The 17,664-nt window shown below is 41.9% G+C and overlaps 1 protein-coding gene across 1 annotated transcript in view; it reads right to left on the reverse strand.

Moving 5' to 3' along the window:
* Positions 1 to 8,908: 8,908 nt before the first annotated feature.
* The window catches only part of BACE2 (beta-secretase 2), a 56,295-nt gene continuing 47,539 nt past the window's right edge, over positions 8,909 to 17,664 (reverse strand). Inside the window, exon 9 of the mRNA XM_054290047.1 lies at positions 8,909 to 12,060. Within this exon, the coding sequence (XP_054146022.1) occupies positions 11,807 to 12,060 (254 nt within the window). The 3' untranslated portion in view covers positions 8,909 to 11,806. The remainder of the gene's footprint in view (positions 12,061 to 17,664) is intronic.

The raw sequence follows: 17,664 nt of genomic DNA on the forward strand, positions 1-17,664 counted from the left end.
GATCCATTCTCTAGGTGAACCAGTTATTTTTGAGTCTGTTGAACCTAAGCCAGGGCTTTTTCAATTGGAAACCCCTCCTCCTTTTTCCACCCTTTGTCACAGCTCTGGGATGACACAATTTCCAACATGAGCCTATCCTTGGCTCATCTTTTCTTGTGTACCAGGTGTTGTGCACCATCACCAGGGGGTTTCCTTCCTGCTGGGCTAGCTCGGTCACTAATTTTCATTTAGAAAACTGTGGTGTGACCACAGTTTTCTCCGTGTCTGGATTGAAGGCACTTGAGACAGTAATTCATGTTCACACTCAGGTGTTTATTATTTCTTATCAGTAAAACAGTCTCACTACTGTGAGTTCTGCAGCTTTTCATTAGAAGGCACAAAATGGCAACAATCTCTTGGTACAAGGGCTTTTAAGACTAAACTATCCAATGAAGAACTGACACCTGGATTATTTTCCCTTTTAACCCAATAACTGATCCCACAGAGCTGCAATGGGGACTTTTCTGCCCAATTACAAAATGCCACCCAAACCCATGGAGAAGGAGGAAGAAGCAGCATGAAGAAGAAACCCAGGACAACACCCTGTGCCCTCCATCTTGCTGCCATCCACAACACACTAAAAATCCCAAATTTCTCACCAAGTGATACACCTACACTGCTCTCTATAATCTATTTCACACTTTTGTGGATTCCAGTCTATCTTGAAGTTTAGGAAACTTTCTCCATGACTGAGCGTCAGAGTCAGTGCTGCCCTGAGCACTGGGTTTCCACAGAAAACCACTCAAACGACTCTGTGATTCTGCAGTTGCCCTTAAAACCTCTCAGATTTAGTTTCCACTAAGCTCTTTCATTCCCTCTGCATCTAATGATGCACAAGAATGATATTTAGCTCAGCAAACAGATGAATAAATCCTGCAGGAGGGCTCATATAGGAACTGCAGCCAGAGTGGGGCTTTTGCATTCCTCCCAGGGCACTGCTGAAAGCCATAAATGTTTGCAGTCCCTGCAGGAGAAGTGTTTCTTGTCCTTGTCTGTGAGTTGTATATTATAATATCCTGTAAATTGCAGGTAAAACCTAAGGGAGTAATTGCTGCAGGTTATTTTCAAATGTACTGGAGCTTGCAAATGAAAAAGCAACGTCCCACAAAACCTGGGTGTGTGAATAATTAAAGAGGTAACATGGGACAAATAAACTTAAGCAATGAGAAGCATTGGACAGAAAGTAAAAAGAGTTATGAGGTGGCAAGAGGAAGATGAGGACAACCTTAGTCTCTGACATACTTTTTAAAATATGAAGTTACTTCTGCAGGAAGTGTTAACCTGCATAAGAAAATGATGCCTCTGTTAATAAATGATTGAAACTGTTGAAGACTGCACTTCTAGCCCTTAAAGTAATAATAATCCAGCTCTAAACCCAAAACATGGTGTGGTAACCATATGAAAAATTCATGTCTTTTTATTAAAGCAAGGAATATTAACTAGGAGTTGGGATAATCTAATTTTGAAATAAATTTATTGTTTGAGTAGTGGTGGGTCACAGATTCCATACGGAAAAAATTTAAGCCCTTAGGAACTTTGTCACCACCTCAATACAGTGAAAAACCCACTTCACTGGCCATCAGTGGCTATAGGAAAAAATGAAATTTTGCCTGCTTTTACCCACAAGAAAAGTGTAGCAGTTTCTTTTTAATTACTGCCTAAACTACATGGAATTACACCCAGGCATTTGCTTCAAATCCTGGTTTGCTGGGCTGCCAAATCCCAGGGACCCAGTGACTGAGGGGATTTTAAGGATGCCTAAGGACAAGGAAAATCTAAAATGTTTTACTTCATGTATCTCTTTTGTATCTGCAAAAAAACCCCAAGCTACACTTCTTTCTTTAGTGATTAATCAAAGATGTGGGGTGCAGAACCCTTCTGAAGGGTCGTTTCTGATTTCATCCTGCAGGCATTCATTCTGTAATTTGAAATCTTAAGGGAAAAACTTACAAAATATTAATCTGCACTCTCAATTCCTGTGAGGCTCTGAGACCCTTTAGTGATAAGCAGGACAGGAAATCTACTCAGGAAACAAATGATACCGAATGGAGCAGCTGAGTGCATCTACAGGGTCTTACTCTTGTCTTATCACCACAAAACCCAGTCAGCAGAGGAGGTTTATGGTCTAACCCAGTTAAAACTGCACCAGCCAGTTCCTGCTTGCCCTTTGAGCCGTGGCACCAACAGAGAGATTTTCTGCATCCACCTCACTTGGCTGACAAATGAGCAGAAGTGTCACGCCAGCCCTTGTAAGAATTTAATTTGTGTTTTCTGCTTGCCCACAAATGGCCAGCAGTGGATTTCCCGTCCTGCCAGAACAAGTTCAAAGAATTTAATGATTTAAAAGGAAGGCAGAGTTAGCAAGGCAGGGGGAGAACGTTGGACTAAATCTTTGCTTGTAGAGCTCAGAATACCTAAGAAAATAGACCTCCTACATAAAATGTGCAACTGGTGTCTAATTTTACCTAAGACTCGGGGCAGACAAGAACACGCACATGGACAACAGGGGCAGCAGTGTGGAAAAGCAGTTATTTAATTCACCCATAATTCACCATGTGCCTGTACCACAACTCAGCATCCTGTGTGCTGGTGACATGAAGGGGAACATAGAGAAATAGAGATGTAAATGTCTATTGTATTAAAATTACTGTTGATTTTTGTTTGTTTTTTTCTGGTTTTTGTTTGTTTCTTTGAGTTTTTTACCCTCCCCCCCCCCTTTTTTTAAATACCTTTACTGTCTATGAAACCCAGGAGCATATAGTTAAAACAAGATGAGAACTTTTAGATACTTCTTTTGTGGATATAAAGGATTAAATTCGCCTTCCCCGAGATAAGCAAAAATGGGTCATTTAACAAAGGGCAAAAAGCAAGCATTGATTACTTTCAGCTGATGAGCTGGAAAACCTGTAAATTTGTGAGTCTGGGGTATTTCTGGCCTGCTGAACAACAAAGGTGGGGCTAATTTGTGTGTTTTTCTTCTGTTTTGTTAATCCAGAGAAACATATGGAGAATATATTGAATTGCACTTGATCCAGATAGAGGTGATACATCAGCAGTCAAAAATAAATCAGCAGGTAAAAATCAGTATAAACCACAAGCCCAGAGAATGTTCAAGTTGTCCAACAATAAAAAGAATCTCATTCAATAAGAGTACAGAAAGCTGAAAGTAATGTTAAATTTACAATTAAAAAGCACTCAAGGGAAAAGTAAATAGTATTCTTATTCATAGTACTTCAGAACAATTCTGGGTGCATGAAAATAATTTGAAGAAACATAATACCTTGTCTATTCATAGAAAGCAGTCTCATCTAGCTAACAGCTGTAAAAATTGTAAAAATCAATACTCTAATATTTGTGTAGGCACTGGCAGCAGAGATCCTGTATTCTTTACAATAACCTGTATTTCTTGGTGAGAGCTATTGAATTCCCTAGCCAAACAGATGATGAGTCAAGGTGTAGGCAAGTGGTACTTGTCAGCCTCTACAAGGAAAAAAAAACCCCAAAGAAACCACAAGCCATTTATTTTTAAAGAGTTTGTTTTGGTGGAGAAAGGGGAGAATAGTAAATGTTTACTGTTTAAGTGGCCATCAGAATTACACATTGTACTGGAAATTACACTGAGCACTTGCATTGCCAACCTTCACATATTCGTGTACACTCCACTGTCATTATCAAAAAAAGCTCTATTCTTGCAACAAATTCTTGCTTTTGTGTTTCACACACAAACTTTAAAGCTGTTTTGTCTAAACAGGCCAGTTTTCATGGGCATAGAAGAGCAAGGGTGTGGTGGTGTTCACAGGGGTCCCAGGATGAGGGAAAAGAGGGGAACCTCGACTCCATGTTTCAGAAGGCTGATTTATATTTCATTATATATATTATATTAAAAGAAAATGATATATTAAAACTGTAGTAAAAGAATAGAAGAAAATATTTTATCAGAAGGCTAGAAAGGAAGGAAAGGAGTAATAATAAAATCTTGTGACTGACCAGAGAGTCCGTGGAATTTGATTTGCCATTAATTAAAAACAACCACATGAGACCAATCACAGATGCACCTGTTGCATTCCACAGCAGCAGATAACCATTGTTTACATTTCATTTCTGAGGCCACTCAGCTTCTCAGGAGAAAAATTCTAGCAAAAGGAGTTTTCTTAAAATATGTCTGTGACACAAAGGAAGAGTGAACAAACAGTTTTGCAGTTTTGGATTCAATGAGCCTGAAGTTTGAGGGCACTCTGAAGATGATGGTAATTTCAAAAGCATAAAAGAAGTTTAAGCACAAGAAAAAGAATGAAAAGTTGTGAGTAGAGCTGTGTAACAATGGGATCATGGAATGGTTTGGAAGTGGATTTTAAAAATCATCCAGTTCTGATATGGGCAGGGACAATTTTTTCTCTAGAACAGGTTGCTCAGAGCCCCATCCAACACTTGAACACTTACAGGGATACAGCATCCACAACTTCTGGGGGTCACTTGTGGCAGTAATGAAGAAGCTTCACTGAATATCAAGACAGAAATAACCAAAACCTGCCAGCTTTGAAGGAAAAAATATTAAACAGTTGGTGCCATTCCATGTTACTTGACTAATGCCCTAAATTTACAAGATTCACAATAAATACATTGTGCTGCCTTAAAAAAGCTCAGGGCTTAAAATAATGGACTTTGTAAAGAGGTGTTTAGGTGGGGGGAAGAGGGAGATGATAAATGAGCAGAAGACCCTAAGTTAAGGATCTTTGAGGTTGGATATTAAAAAAAGAAAATGAAAGGAACTTTTAAGGGAATTCAGACAAAAAACCAGAAAGTGCTGAAAGGGCTTGAGGCTTTGTGCAGGCTGCCCTAGAGCGGAGGCTGGACAGAGCTAAAGAATAAAGCAGGCATTTATGAAAAGCATCTCCTCCATGGATGCACCTTGGGCAGCACCAGAGCCCAGCCAGGGCTGCACCCAAGATGAACCAAAATGGCCCCAAAATGCACGGCCGGGCACGGGATCTGTCCCTGGGATCAGTTCTGCTCCATTTGCACCTTGCAGTTCATTGTCCCATTCCAGCTTTAGCCCAGCCAGTCCCACCCTGCTTGTTTTTCTCTCTCCAGCCCACGGGGTTTGTGCTCCTGGGCTGAGATTTGGGTCATTTGTCCTTGGTGCCCAGCTGGAGCAGGAATTGTTTTGTCTCCCTGCTCTGTGCACAGAGCTCACCATGCCCTTTAGTGTGCAGAAGTGCACACAAAAGCAGCTCATAATTTGAAAATAGAAAAGTTAAACCTGAGGTATCGGGTTTCCAAGAGCTGGAAAACGCCGCTTGGGCTCCACCTGGTGAGGAAAGAGAGCGGAGCAGGGATTGGGGACAGGGACAGGGATTTGTGTCCCTTCCCCATCCGCATCCCAGCCCTAAGTCTGAACCCATCAGCAGCTCCACCTTCTCAGCTTCACGCTTTCTCTTCTCGGTTCTGAAATGAAAAGTTGAAGCAGGATTATCTGTAATTCGGGAATAAACTGGAAAAAATCACCTCGGAGCTAAACTTGGCTGCCTCCCCCTCCTGCCAGCATCAGAAGGGATCCACATAGCCAGAAGTTGGAACTGAGAGTCACAGGAGGAATTTGGATGGATATAATTTATCAGCTTTGAAGTTCTTCCTAACAGGATTTTAAAAGACACACAGGATAGGTTGAAAGAATTAATCATTTATTTTACGCAGCATAAAATCTGATTTTTTTTTTTTTTTTTTACATAGTGTTTATCTGAAAATGGCAAGACCTGAAAGTACAAAGTATCAATTTTTGGAAAACTGAATAATGAGGCTTGACATTAAGTGGGACAGAGATCCTAACATAACCTGAAGATTGAATTAGAAAGACTATACCCCCTTGTTCCAAAGTTTGATCCCATTTTCTTTTCAGTCAATGTTAAAAACATTGTCTAATAAAAACAAAACAAAACAACAGGTGAAGAAATGCCTCTGTAAGTTGACCTTAAAGGTGAAATCCTTTCCACACTTCCTGAATAACATAACAGTTATTGTAGTGTTAAAAGTCTTACAAGATCTCTGCATCTCCATATAAAATTTGCAATAAAAAAGGTGAACTGCCTGTTTTCAGGTAAGTCTTCAACACTGAACTTTGTGTAGTTTATGCACACACAGAGTATTGGCTATGAAAGCAATTTTTCCAGCACATATTGCAATAATCCGTGCCTTTGTGCTATCAAGAAATTGTCAGCTGTCTTTTCATTACCTCTAAGCATTCTCAACTCTGGTTTTTATACCACAGAATTTTCCAAAGGACAACCATGCTGCAAATAAAGCCATTTAAACATTCAGCTCCATAATCCCTCTCTGAAAACACAGGAATAAACATGCCCTTTTCAGGTTTGACTTGTGAAAATGTGAAAATTTCCCTCATCAGAGTGGGACAGGATGGGAGGATTGTTACAAACAATGTCTTTATTCAAGTGTTTTGCCTAAATACACATTGCTGTAAAATCAGACAAACTCCGTTGCTCAGATGGAGTTTTTAGGACAAAAAATGTCATGGATGGAGCTCTCAAAGCTCCTTGTGGTTCTGCTCTCCACCTCTGTACTTCCTGAGGATGGAGAAAAAGGAGAATATACAGGACCAGGGCATATTTCCAAGTGGGATGTGAAAAAAGTCCAGGGAATGTAGTGAAATGCACAAAGGAGCTCTTGGCACAGTAAAATTCAGGGACCATTGGCACAGGTAAAGTTTTGGCTCCAATCCTTCTCCTAATAGTACTGCAAGTGTTTTCTACCTAGTTATTTTTTAGAGCATCAAGGAACTGCTTTAAAACAGGCCTGTGAATGGTAAACAAGAAAAATATATCTTTTGTTAGCTAAAATTGGAAAATTTTTAATCTTTTAGCAACTTTTTTGGGGGGAGGGAATGAAAAGGGGTGAATGGCCTAGAAGACAAATCAGAAAAATCAGAGTTACAACCAGCAAATTAGTAGGACAGCAAATATGCTAAAATATGTTTAAGTGATTGTTATAAAATTAAAAATAAAAAAAAAAAAAGGAAGAGAGCACTTATTGAGGGCTACTTCTTTTTAAATTCTAAAATTTACCTTTTGTGTTTTACTTTTTGCCTAGCTCAAAAGAAATTCTGTGTGTGCCTTCATGGTCCAACCTAAAAAATTCCCAGTATTTCAAAGACTACCTGACCACAAAGACCCAGGCAGATACAAACCATTCTTATATTACCACTGCACAGTCATTGATATCAGCATGTTTTATGATTTCCTGTCCTGCTGTTTCCAGATGCCACTGCTGGGGTGAGAAACAGCACTGAGTTACACGGAGAGGGGAATATTCAGCAGCTGGGCAATGATCCTGCCTAAAGATGGTTGTGTCCTGTGTTCACCTGGGAGGGGATAATGCCCAAGAGCGCCAAAAGGCACCTTGGAGTGCTGGTTTCCAAAATATTCAGGCAGGTGGAGCCTTGCCAAAGGAAATGGGGGCTGTGGGATGCTGCACCTACAGCAGCTGCTGTCTCCATGTGGCTTTTGTGGTTTGGAGCCTCCTTGCCCAGGGGTTTGGCTGAAGGCAAGTATTTCTGCTAGCATTCCCAAAGAGAGGGAAGAATTCCCATAACCAGGATGCTGGATTACTGCCAAGCCTGGATTAGCACCTAATGAAGCCTCAAAAGCCAGCAAATCTAACTGGCTCAGAAGATTGCTCCTATCCTGTTACCAACTTGTCTTCACTTCTCTCAACAGCAGCCAGAAATGAACAATTTATCAGTCAGAGAGTCAAGTCTGACAGGAACTAATGTATTGATAAAAAGTACAGCCTTTTCTGAAAAGGATCAATCTGTTATGCTCTTGCAATTTTTAATAAAGCTAAAGGCATCTTATTTATTTTTCTCTCTGTAATTCCTTTTAATTGCACCTCCATAGGTCACTGTACCAGCACCTTTCATTACATCACTGATATTGCTATTTCTGTTTGTGTCTGAGATGAGGATATGACAGCCAACACCAGCCCAGTTGTTGGAAACCCCGTATGGAAATCAAAAAAACTTTCAGCAGCACAATCATGTTTTAATATTGGAAAATTTAAAGATCTCTCTTTCTCTCCCTGGCAATGTGCAGTGCTATGCAACTCTCACAAGCCTTTTAATATTTAAAAGGAAAAGCTTGGTAGACAAATGGCTCATCCTTCAGTAAGATAAAGGCAGCCAATACACAGCAAGGAACAGGATCAGGTTGATTTTTGCTGATGAATTTTACAGCTGTTGACAACAGGAGATACCAAAACCCCTTGATACATTGCATTTAGGATGACTCAATATGCACATCCTAAACACAATCCTTCACCTTAAAAACAGAACAATCCCCTCCACCTAAGTGCTTTTACAGCGCCTGAACAAAAGCCTCATTAAAATGCTTCATCTGTTTCCCTTAGCATTTAAATTGCTCCAAAACACCCATGACAATATTTCTAAAAGGCAGCGGGATAGAATGAACCTATTCCCAGGGCTGGGCTGGGGTTTAACCACTGGAACTCCAACCACACCCCCTCCAATCCCTGGTGATGGCACCAATGGTTTCAAATCACCTGCAAGGCTGCAGCCAGGGCAATGCAGCTTCCTGACACTTTCCTGGGACGTGGTGCTGCATTCCCATCAGGGGAGAGCTGGCTCAGCAAGAAATATTGATATTTCTTACAAGGGATGGTTCGGAGAGCTATGATTTGGAGCATCCTGTCTTTCATAATAAAGGATATTTTTCTGTACCATCTTTATTCAATACTCTTTTTTTCATTCCCCTTCCCTCCTTTTTTTTTTTTTTTTTTCTTTCTCCTTAAGGTGTGGTTTATTCTTACACCTGAAGTTAACAGGAACATAATATACCTCACAACATATATATTTTTTTGAAATATATCAGGCAAAGAGATCACTGTGAGTTACCAAGTGACTACACTTGGTTATGGCGTAGTCTATCACTGTGTTTCATCTTCCACACAAAACTGCTCGAGAGTATTATTTTTCTTAATGTGTTGTAGGCTAAAAATGAACCCTCAAGGGTTTCCATTGCTCTCCTTGTTGCCAGAGCAACAAAGCAATGCTCACCTGAATTTCTGCCACTGTAACTATCAATTTACAAGCCCAGATGAAGTTTGTGCTGCTCGCAGGTGTCACTCGCAGCATTTTTACTACAAGCCACATTTTTAGTGTGAAGGAATGCCAGGAAAACTCAAGAATATATCAGTATTACTACTTGCTTATTGCTCCTCTTAATTCAAGTGTTTCCCTTCAAATATCTTGACCAAGGACATTCAAAGGGAAAGGGTAATACTTAAATCTTTATATGAAATCCAGAAAGTCACGATGCAGGGTATTTGGTGGGATTTTCAACAAAAATTTGTTCATCAACTCAGAAGAAATCTCTTTAAAAAGCCTATTCAGAACCTTTCCCAAGAAATTCCTTCCTAAAATTCTTTGTGGTGAGGACATAGGAGGTTCTGAGGTGAAGGGAGCAATGATGAAACTTTTTAAGAGCATACAAGTTGTTTTCACTTTCTGAATTGAAAGAGGGTTTATTGTTTAACACTGTCCATCCAAAATCCATATGGTGTTTCTGTTTGAAACAAGTGACAGAAGCATAACTTCTATTGCCATACTGTAGAAAAAGGAGGAATACAACTCTGGAGTTATTTGTTACGTGTAAAACCAAAGCCAGGAGGACGACGTGGAACTCTTAATTAAAAGATATTAATAAAGAGATATGGAAAATAGAACACTGAGAAAACAGTTAAGCTCTATGGCTTATTTCATGTAATTCACAATTTTTCTCCTCTTAGAAACTAAGAGACAGAGGAAGAAGGAGACAAGCTCGAAATTCCTTCCTGTTTCCAACTTCAAATTCCACTAGAAATCATTTTCAGACGTTGGATCACAGCATCAATTATTTTACTCCACTGAGCCAAGCAATCTGAAAGTGCAAGAATTGAAAAGAAAATCAGAGGCACTTCCAGTTATGACATGAAAGACATAAGGTAGTTAAAAAAAACAACCCCACAGTGTTTTATTTTCACACACATGATGTGCACTTCTGTAAATGCACCATTCCTGAAAAAAATTAAAAATCTTTCCTTATTCCATGCAGAGTCAGATGCAGAGGCAGTGTGAATCACAGAGCTATATGAAGGGATTTTGGGCAAAAAAATCCCTAGGCAAGGGATTGAGAAATTCAGAGCTAAGCTTTTTTTTTTTTTTTAATTTCCTCATTTCCCATACAGATATGCAAACTGGTCTGCTATCAAAATGAAAACGAATATTTTTTCCTTTTTTTAAAATGTATAAAAAACCCCTCAGCCTTGCACTCTTTCCAATACAAAAACTTAGGCCAGTGTTACAGAGAAGCCTGAAACTAGAGAAAAGAAAAATTGTCCTATCTGCAAAGAAAACACCTCATTCCTACCTCAGCATGATGATCCGCACTTGCAGGATGGAAGCCTGGTCAATACACCCTCCCCTGCTCTCTCCCACTATTGTCTCCAGTCCCACCACGTGTTTGTTTTCAGGCAGGACACACACACACTTTTCATTTGATTGATGCCAAACTGAACACCTCAAGCTGAAAAACAAGCCAGCATAAAGACTTTCACTTCACAGCCTGTCCATAAAGATAGGTGCTTCTCCTTTGAATTTCTAGGTTGCTGAGCTCAGCCAAATTAAAACAAACCAAAAAGTTGTCATTCTTATTTTGTTTTCTTTCTGTTACACTCTCTCTAGAAATACAGCAGAACACAGACCTTGCTGTCTTGTCTGTCCATACATATGCAGATCAGCCTTTTCTAAAGATCAAACTCAGAAAAAAACCAACAAAAACCCCACACAAGAGGGGGAAACTGAACGGTTTCTTTTTTTTTTTTGGTGCACCAAAGTGGAAAGTCATGAAGTATTGATTTTTATAAAATCCCAAAAAATTCAAAGCCAAGTAGTTCCATTTGGTTGTATGGAGCATCTTTTGTGCTTCAAAACCAGTTCTAATCCACACACTCACCAGTGGTAGCATCCTTGTAAATTAAGAGAGGTAGTCTTGTTTTACTCTAAGGCTGAACAAGTTTGTTTCCCAGTTTTCACCACCTTGGACTATATTTTGTTACAGCTCTCAGGGAGGGTGACCCTCTCAAGTGGCAGCAGTGATCTTGAGGGAAAGAAACCACAAACCAACATTTCTTCTGGATCTCCCTTGCTTTTTCTCTGCTGCTTAAGTCTGACTTTCCTCCCTCCCCCAAACCATAAGCACAGTTTCAAAAAAAACTGATGTAAACAGAAAGCAGTATTCATTTAATGCAATTAATAAGAAAGATTATTATTTTTTTTCTCTTTTTCTACAGTCAGGACTCGATTAGTTAGGAAATACTGACACCTCCTTTTTTTTTTTTGTGAAGGAGAGATGGACAATTTTGTTCAGACAGTGGAAGAACATCATGGTGTGGCTTTTTATCTTTTTTTAAAATTTTTTTTCCATTTTTTTTTTAAAGAAGGTACTGTAGAGAGCATAAAGGCTCCTTGTACTGCAGTAGCAAATCCAGTACCGTAGCACTTCAGAGGTGGTTAACAGTGCTTTGGTTCAGAACCGGTGTTAGAAAATAAAGCTATAAAAGTCACGATGCAGGGGATTTGCTGAGAATTTCAACAGCGTGTTTTAGGAACGTAGGAGGGACTGAGGAGGCATTGGCTTCTTCCCCTTGGCAGAGCTCTTTGTCCTTGGTCCCGTTTTTGAGTCTGTTTTTGGGATCCAGCCTCTCACTTCCAGCGGTGGCGCACGAGGGAGGACTCGTCGTTGACCACGTCGTTGTCGGTGTAGCGGTGCTGGCAGCGGGGTGGGACGAGCAGCAGCACGATCAGCACCAGCAGGATGGCCCCACACAGGCTCATCAGGGCGTAGGAGGCGATCCAGAGCACGGGCTCGTGGAAGGAGACGCTGGAGACGCAGTTGCTGGCCACGTCTGCTGTGGTGAAAGGGCCCTCGATCTCGGAGACGGGCGCGCCGTCAACTTCTGGGGAGCCACAGAAAGGAAAGGATCAGGTCTGCAAACATCAGTTAAAAAGTATGTCCCTCTCCCTCTGTCACCACACATCTCACCACACTCGTGCTTTACCACATTTCTCATTGCACTAAAAACACGTCTTAGGTTGGAAATGGGTGTGGGTATTCTGTTCCTATCAATGGGGCAGTTCTCTGCTGTTCATTGGTGTTCCAGACTGCAAGGCAAGATGTTTTCCATTACCATCTCTATGGCAGATTATCTTTTGCCAAGTGGGCAGTTTGCTTTATCTCTGTCTCAGAGTGGCCACAATCACTCCTCCCTCAGGAGGGGACATCTGCTGATAACAGACTATTGAATGTCACTGCATGGCTGATAAGAACTACAGCATTCCATTGGGAGATGTGAGCCCAGAGGGAGGAGCCAAGCATTCCTACCCAGATATAATCCAGAGGTTTTTGAGACATCAGCACGGCTTTCTCCATGGGATTCCCCAGAGGAACAGCAGCTGCCTCTGCCACTGGACCTTCAGAGGAAGAATACATCCTTCTCTACAGATCCCCTTTGCTCCAAGAGAACCACCCCTGACACTGCAGGAGGGCTGAGCCACAATTCCAATGGGACTGCTGCCAACACCCTGACCCACAGGGTGTCAGGTTGGGTTCTGACCCTGTCAGTGTTGTTCCAGTGCACTACATTGTTTATTTTATCTTTTTTTTTCCTTTCCCTATTAAAGAACTGTTATTTCCTGCTCCCATATTTTTGCGTGAGAGCCCCCTAATTTAAATTTTATAGCAATTCGGAGGGGTGGGGAGGGTTTAAATTCTCCATTTCAGGGGAGGCTCCTGCCTTCCTTAGCAGACTCCTGTCTCTCCAAACCAAGACAATTGGGCAGTTTCTTCTTTATCTCTCCCACAGCCAATCCTCCCTCCAGGAGATCGCTGCTGTCCATGGGCACTGAGTGTCCCTGCAGGGCTGATCCAATCCCAGCATCCCATGGGGAGATGCTCCGCCCAGGGGAGGAGCCAAGCATTCCTCCCTGCATCCAATCTGGGCCTGGCACAGCACAGCAGCCTTTGCCCCCTGCATTCCCAGAGGAGCAGCTTTCTGCTGCCCTGCAGGGCCAGAGGGAGCCCAGGTCCATCTGCAGCAGCCCTGGAGCTGCAGAGGAAAACTCCCCCCTTGTGCAGGATCCCTGCTGCAGCAGAGCCACAGCTGGCACTGCAGGAGGGCTGAGCCCCCATGGGATGGGGCTGGGACACCGCCCTGACACACAGGGGACAGGGCATGGTCTGACTCTGGCAGTGCTGTTTTGTATTACTGCATTTTTATTTTATTTTTATTTTCTTCCCTAATAAAGAACTGTTATTCCTATTCCCATATCTTTGCCTGAGAGCCCCTTAATTTCAAAATTATAATAATGTGGAGGGGAGAGGGTTTACATTTTCCATTTCAGGGGAAGCTTCTGCCTTCCTTAGCAGACACCTGGCTGTTCAAACCAAGACTAAACACAAGAACCCTGTGTTTATTAAAAGGTACTCTGAAGCATAAGGAGACTGTGACTCTCCCTCATCTCCACAGGCTGTCCAGGACAGGACAGACATTTCAATCAATCAAAGCCCAAACCACTGGATCACCTTTTTACCTCTGCACTAACCATTCAAAAATATCCATTTAAATATCCTACAACATCCACCCTGCTGTAGGGCAGGGCCTGGGAAGTTTTTTGCTTGTTTTTTTTTTGCATTTCCAACAACTGGAAAAGCCCCTCAGGTGATTCTTTGCTCTTCTGTGTTTGATGTCTTAGGGAGCAGCCGGAAGGTTCATCAGCTTCACAGACACCTGAAAGGACTTTACCCTAAACACAAGGTGCAGTGTGGAAAGCAGCACAGACCCTCTTGTGGATGAAAATCCAGATGGAAGGGGAAGTGAGGCAGGAGAGCTGGGTGACAGATGTCCACAGAAGTGGAGTGGATGAGAGGAAGATCAGTGTCAGGAGTGAGGAACAGGCACATGAAGGAGCAATGGTGCTGGGCCAGGAGAACTAACCCAGCAACTCAAAAAATGATGACAAAGTTAAGGCAAGGAAGCAGTGATAATTCACTTCTCTAGTCAGCCACTTCCATGACACATCTGAATATTTTTTCATGAGGGCCCCAGTTTTAACTGTCCTGTCTGTTTCTCACACATTTTACATACAGGCACACTCTTGCCTGATTGGAAGTGATCCCACTACTAAAAACTGCATCTCTTATTTTCACATATCTTAGTCACAACTGCTGAAACCACATTTAAAGAGATTACCATAAACTACCCCCTTGGAAGGAAGGAGGGAGCCTGGATTTTGCAAAGGCGACCTTTAAGGTTCTTCAGGTTTCTAAAAAAATGCAGAATAGGTTGGTTGCTTTAGCTGCATAGATTTTGGTCGTCATTCAGTGCCTGGCCTCACAAGACCTTGTATTATTTTAAGATTCAGGTTTTGTTAGATTCAATTCAATTCAATTGTGGGCTGGTGTTGAAAGGGGCAATCCTGCACCCTCACTCCTGTCCCTCACAGCCCCGTTGGTGTTGGAGGAGGGAATGGGAGGCTGCAACTCGCAGATCAGATGGGACACCAGCCTTCACAACAAACAAAATGCCCAAACAAGGAATTTTCTGTGGAATCACTCATCTGAACCAGCCCTTTCTCCACCCCTAAGTGTGGGAAGGCTCCTTGAGCAGGAATATGCTGTGAGAGCAAACTGGGGGCACCCGAGGCTGCACCCACGAGGACCCTGGCGCTGGTGAATAACCAAACACCCACTCCCCAAACTCATTAGATGGTAAAAACTCTGCCTAGAAAGGTCTGTGGAAGAAATCCTTTTTGTCCAGAGCCCCAGGATGGCACTTTGCAATTATTTCTTGTGCAATTATTTCTTCTGGACATCTCACCCCCTCACACCATTGGTTTGTCTCTATGAAGTTCTGCAGCAGGACCAAACTCAACCACATTTAAGGCCAATTTCAAATGCAAGGTCTAAATATCATTACTTAGTTGTATTTTGAAGAAGTTGGGGGGGGGAAGAAAAAGCAGTACAATTTTCCACCTTGGAAATTACTTTGAAAATAAACAGTCTCTAATTACTCATTATTTGGCTCCAGCACAATAATTACTCCTATTAAAGAAGACAACACAAAACTGTTGCCATAGTGGCTGACATTTTAAATTGCATTTTGAGAATGCTTGATAGCAGCACAGCCTCTGCTTTCTTCCCTCCAAAAGGGAAAAAAGTTTTCCCTCACACTCTTCCACCTCCAGGGAAATTGAGAGGAAATTTGCCTAAATTGTTCAAAGAAGCCCTTAACATAAACTAACAGTCACACACTCAGCATATTGCACATTAACCGAATTAGAGGATTTTGATGTATTATTTTAGAATATCTGGTGGTACCTAACTACAGTACTTGTATAACCTTGAATAAATGAGATTTTCTTCATTGTTGGTAATTACAGGACAAAAAAGGCGCCTCTGGAAAAATGCTATTTTCTAACATTTGTGTAGAACTCAACACATGCTAGCTCACCCACTTGGGTGGTTACAAAAGCAGTAAACCTGGAATTAGATAAAATTCATAACAGAATTGTGAACTACAGCTTGAAAGGGGCTCCTGGAAGTCACCTAGACCAGGATCCTACTCAGAGCAGGACTGTCAGCATCAACAGATCAGTTCTGCTGCAGATTTGTCCAGCCAGGCCTTGTAAAACCCCGAGGATGGGGACCCTGTTTCAGTGCTGTGCCACCCACCTGGTGAAGAAGAAACTCCTCATGTCCAATGTTCCTGAATGTCCCTGGTAGATGTTGCTCTTTGTTATGTAATTTCATTTTCACCTTCCTTAGCTTCCATTCAGCTAAGGGCCTACCAAACCCCAGTTCTTTTCCCACAGGGTTATTTATTTCTTCCTGATTTTTTTTCTTTGCTTGGAAAGAGACCTTAAAGATTATCTAGTTTAAACCCATGCCATGGGCAGGGAACTTTCCATTAGACCAGGTTGTTCAAAGCCCCATCCAACCTGGCCTTGAACATTTCCAGGTTGCTTCACTAAAACCAACTCGTTGATCTGAACATCCTGTCTCAAGAAGGGACCTGATCCAAAAACCTGTCCTAGTCATCCTGTAGACACTAGGTTATCAACAGGCAACTCAAAATTATTTGTTTGAATAAGTCTTAAAGTGTTTCATGTAATGAGTTAAAGGCAAATTTCCTGCTGCAATGGAAGAGTTTCTTGCAACTATCTAACTTTCCTGTCACAGACATCTTTTCTGAAAAATCCTTTTCTTGGGATTTTTCCTCCTGAGAAGCTGAGAAGCCTCAGGAACAAAATGTAAACAATGGTTATCTGCTGCTGTGGAATGCAACAGGTGCATCTGTGATTAGCTCATGTGGTTGTTTCTAATTATTGGCCAATCACAGTGAGCTGGCTTGGACTGTGTCTGAGACACAAGCCTTCGTTATCATTCCTTCTTTTTCTATTCTTAGCTAGCCTTCTGATGAAATCCTTTCTCACATTCTTTTAATATAGTTTTAGTATAATATATATAAAAAAATAATAAATCAGCCTTCTGAAACATGGAGTCTGATCCTCGTCTCTCCCCTCATCCTCGGACCCCTGTGAACACTGTCACACTTTCCCCATTCTTGGTACATCCTGGAGAATAAAAATGATCCAAGGAATAATATGGGATAAACCAGTTCTCAACTCTAGCCAAGCAACCTGGAAGTAACCTGGAAGTTCAATGAAATTAAGGTTTTTAGTGCTGTTCCCATAATTTGTGTAATCATCATGTACAGCTCTACCACCTTACAAAATCAATTGGATTTAATTTAATGTTCACACTAAGAAAGCAGAAGTCATTGCAAAGCCACACTGAACAGTCTTTAACATTCCTCTGTTCCTGAAGATTGGAGCCACCAGTAATTCTGTTTCATTTATGCCCACGAGCTGCCTAGAAGGCTCCCAATAAATGCCATGAACACAGTTGCTATGGAGGGCAGGGCTGGCCTCCACGGGAAGCTCCATCCCTCATCCTGCACTCACAGCCGTGGCTCTCTCATCCAAGTGCTGTTAAATATGGAAACCACAAGCTGTGAAGGAGTGAAACTCAGCATCGCTGGCACCATCCAGCAAAATGTCATCTGCCTCATGTGAGTGGAATCTGGCAGCTCCGTGCATCTCGTCTCAGCTGATTCCTCAGGAAGCCAAGTTCCTGTGATGCTGGTGAGACATGTGCAGAGAACGTGGACAAGGAGACCAGGAGGAAATGGCTTGGAGCACCAGCTGGGTGTAATCACATGTCCAAGCTCATGGAAATTCCAGTGGCAGCTGTGTTCAGCAAGCTCAGCTCTTCCTCTCTGGCAGAACTACCTGAAGTGGTCACACTGTGCTTGCAGGGAGCAATACGAACACCACAGTGTTGTTATCATGGTTCTCAGATTATTTTTCTCACCAAAGCAGTTCCAATGCACAGCAGCTCCCCTGCTGACCATGCATGGTCCATGTGTTCTCTCTGATGCCCCTTCCTCCCCTCACTGATGCCTGCAGCAGGAAAGGGGCAGGAGGCACCAGGAAGAATGAAA

The sequence above is a fragment of the Melozone crissalis genome, unplaced genomic scaffold, assembly GCF_028551555.1.
Source record: "Melozone crissalis strain CALT ecotype California unplaced genomic scaffold, PUWL_Pcris_2 ptg000075l_1, whole genome shotgun sequence".
NCBI classification, from domain to species: domain Eukaryota; kingdom Metazoa; phylum Chordata; class Aves; order Passeriformes; family Passerellidae; genus Melozone; species Melozone crissalis.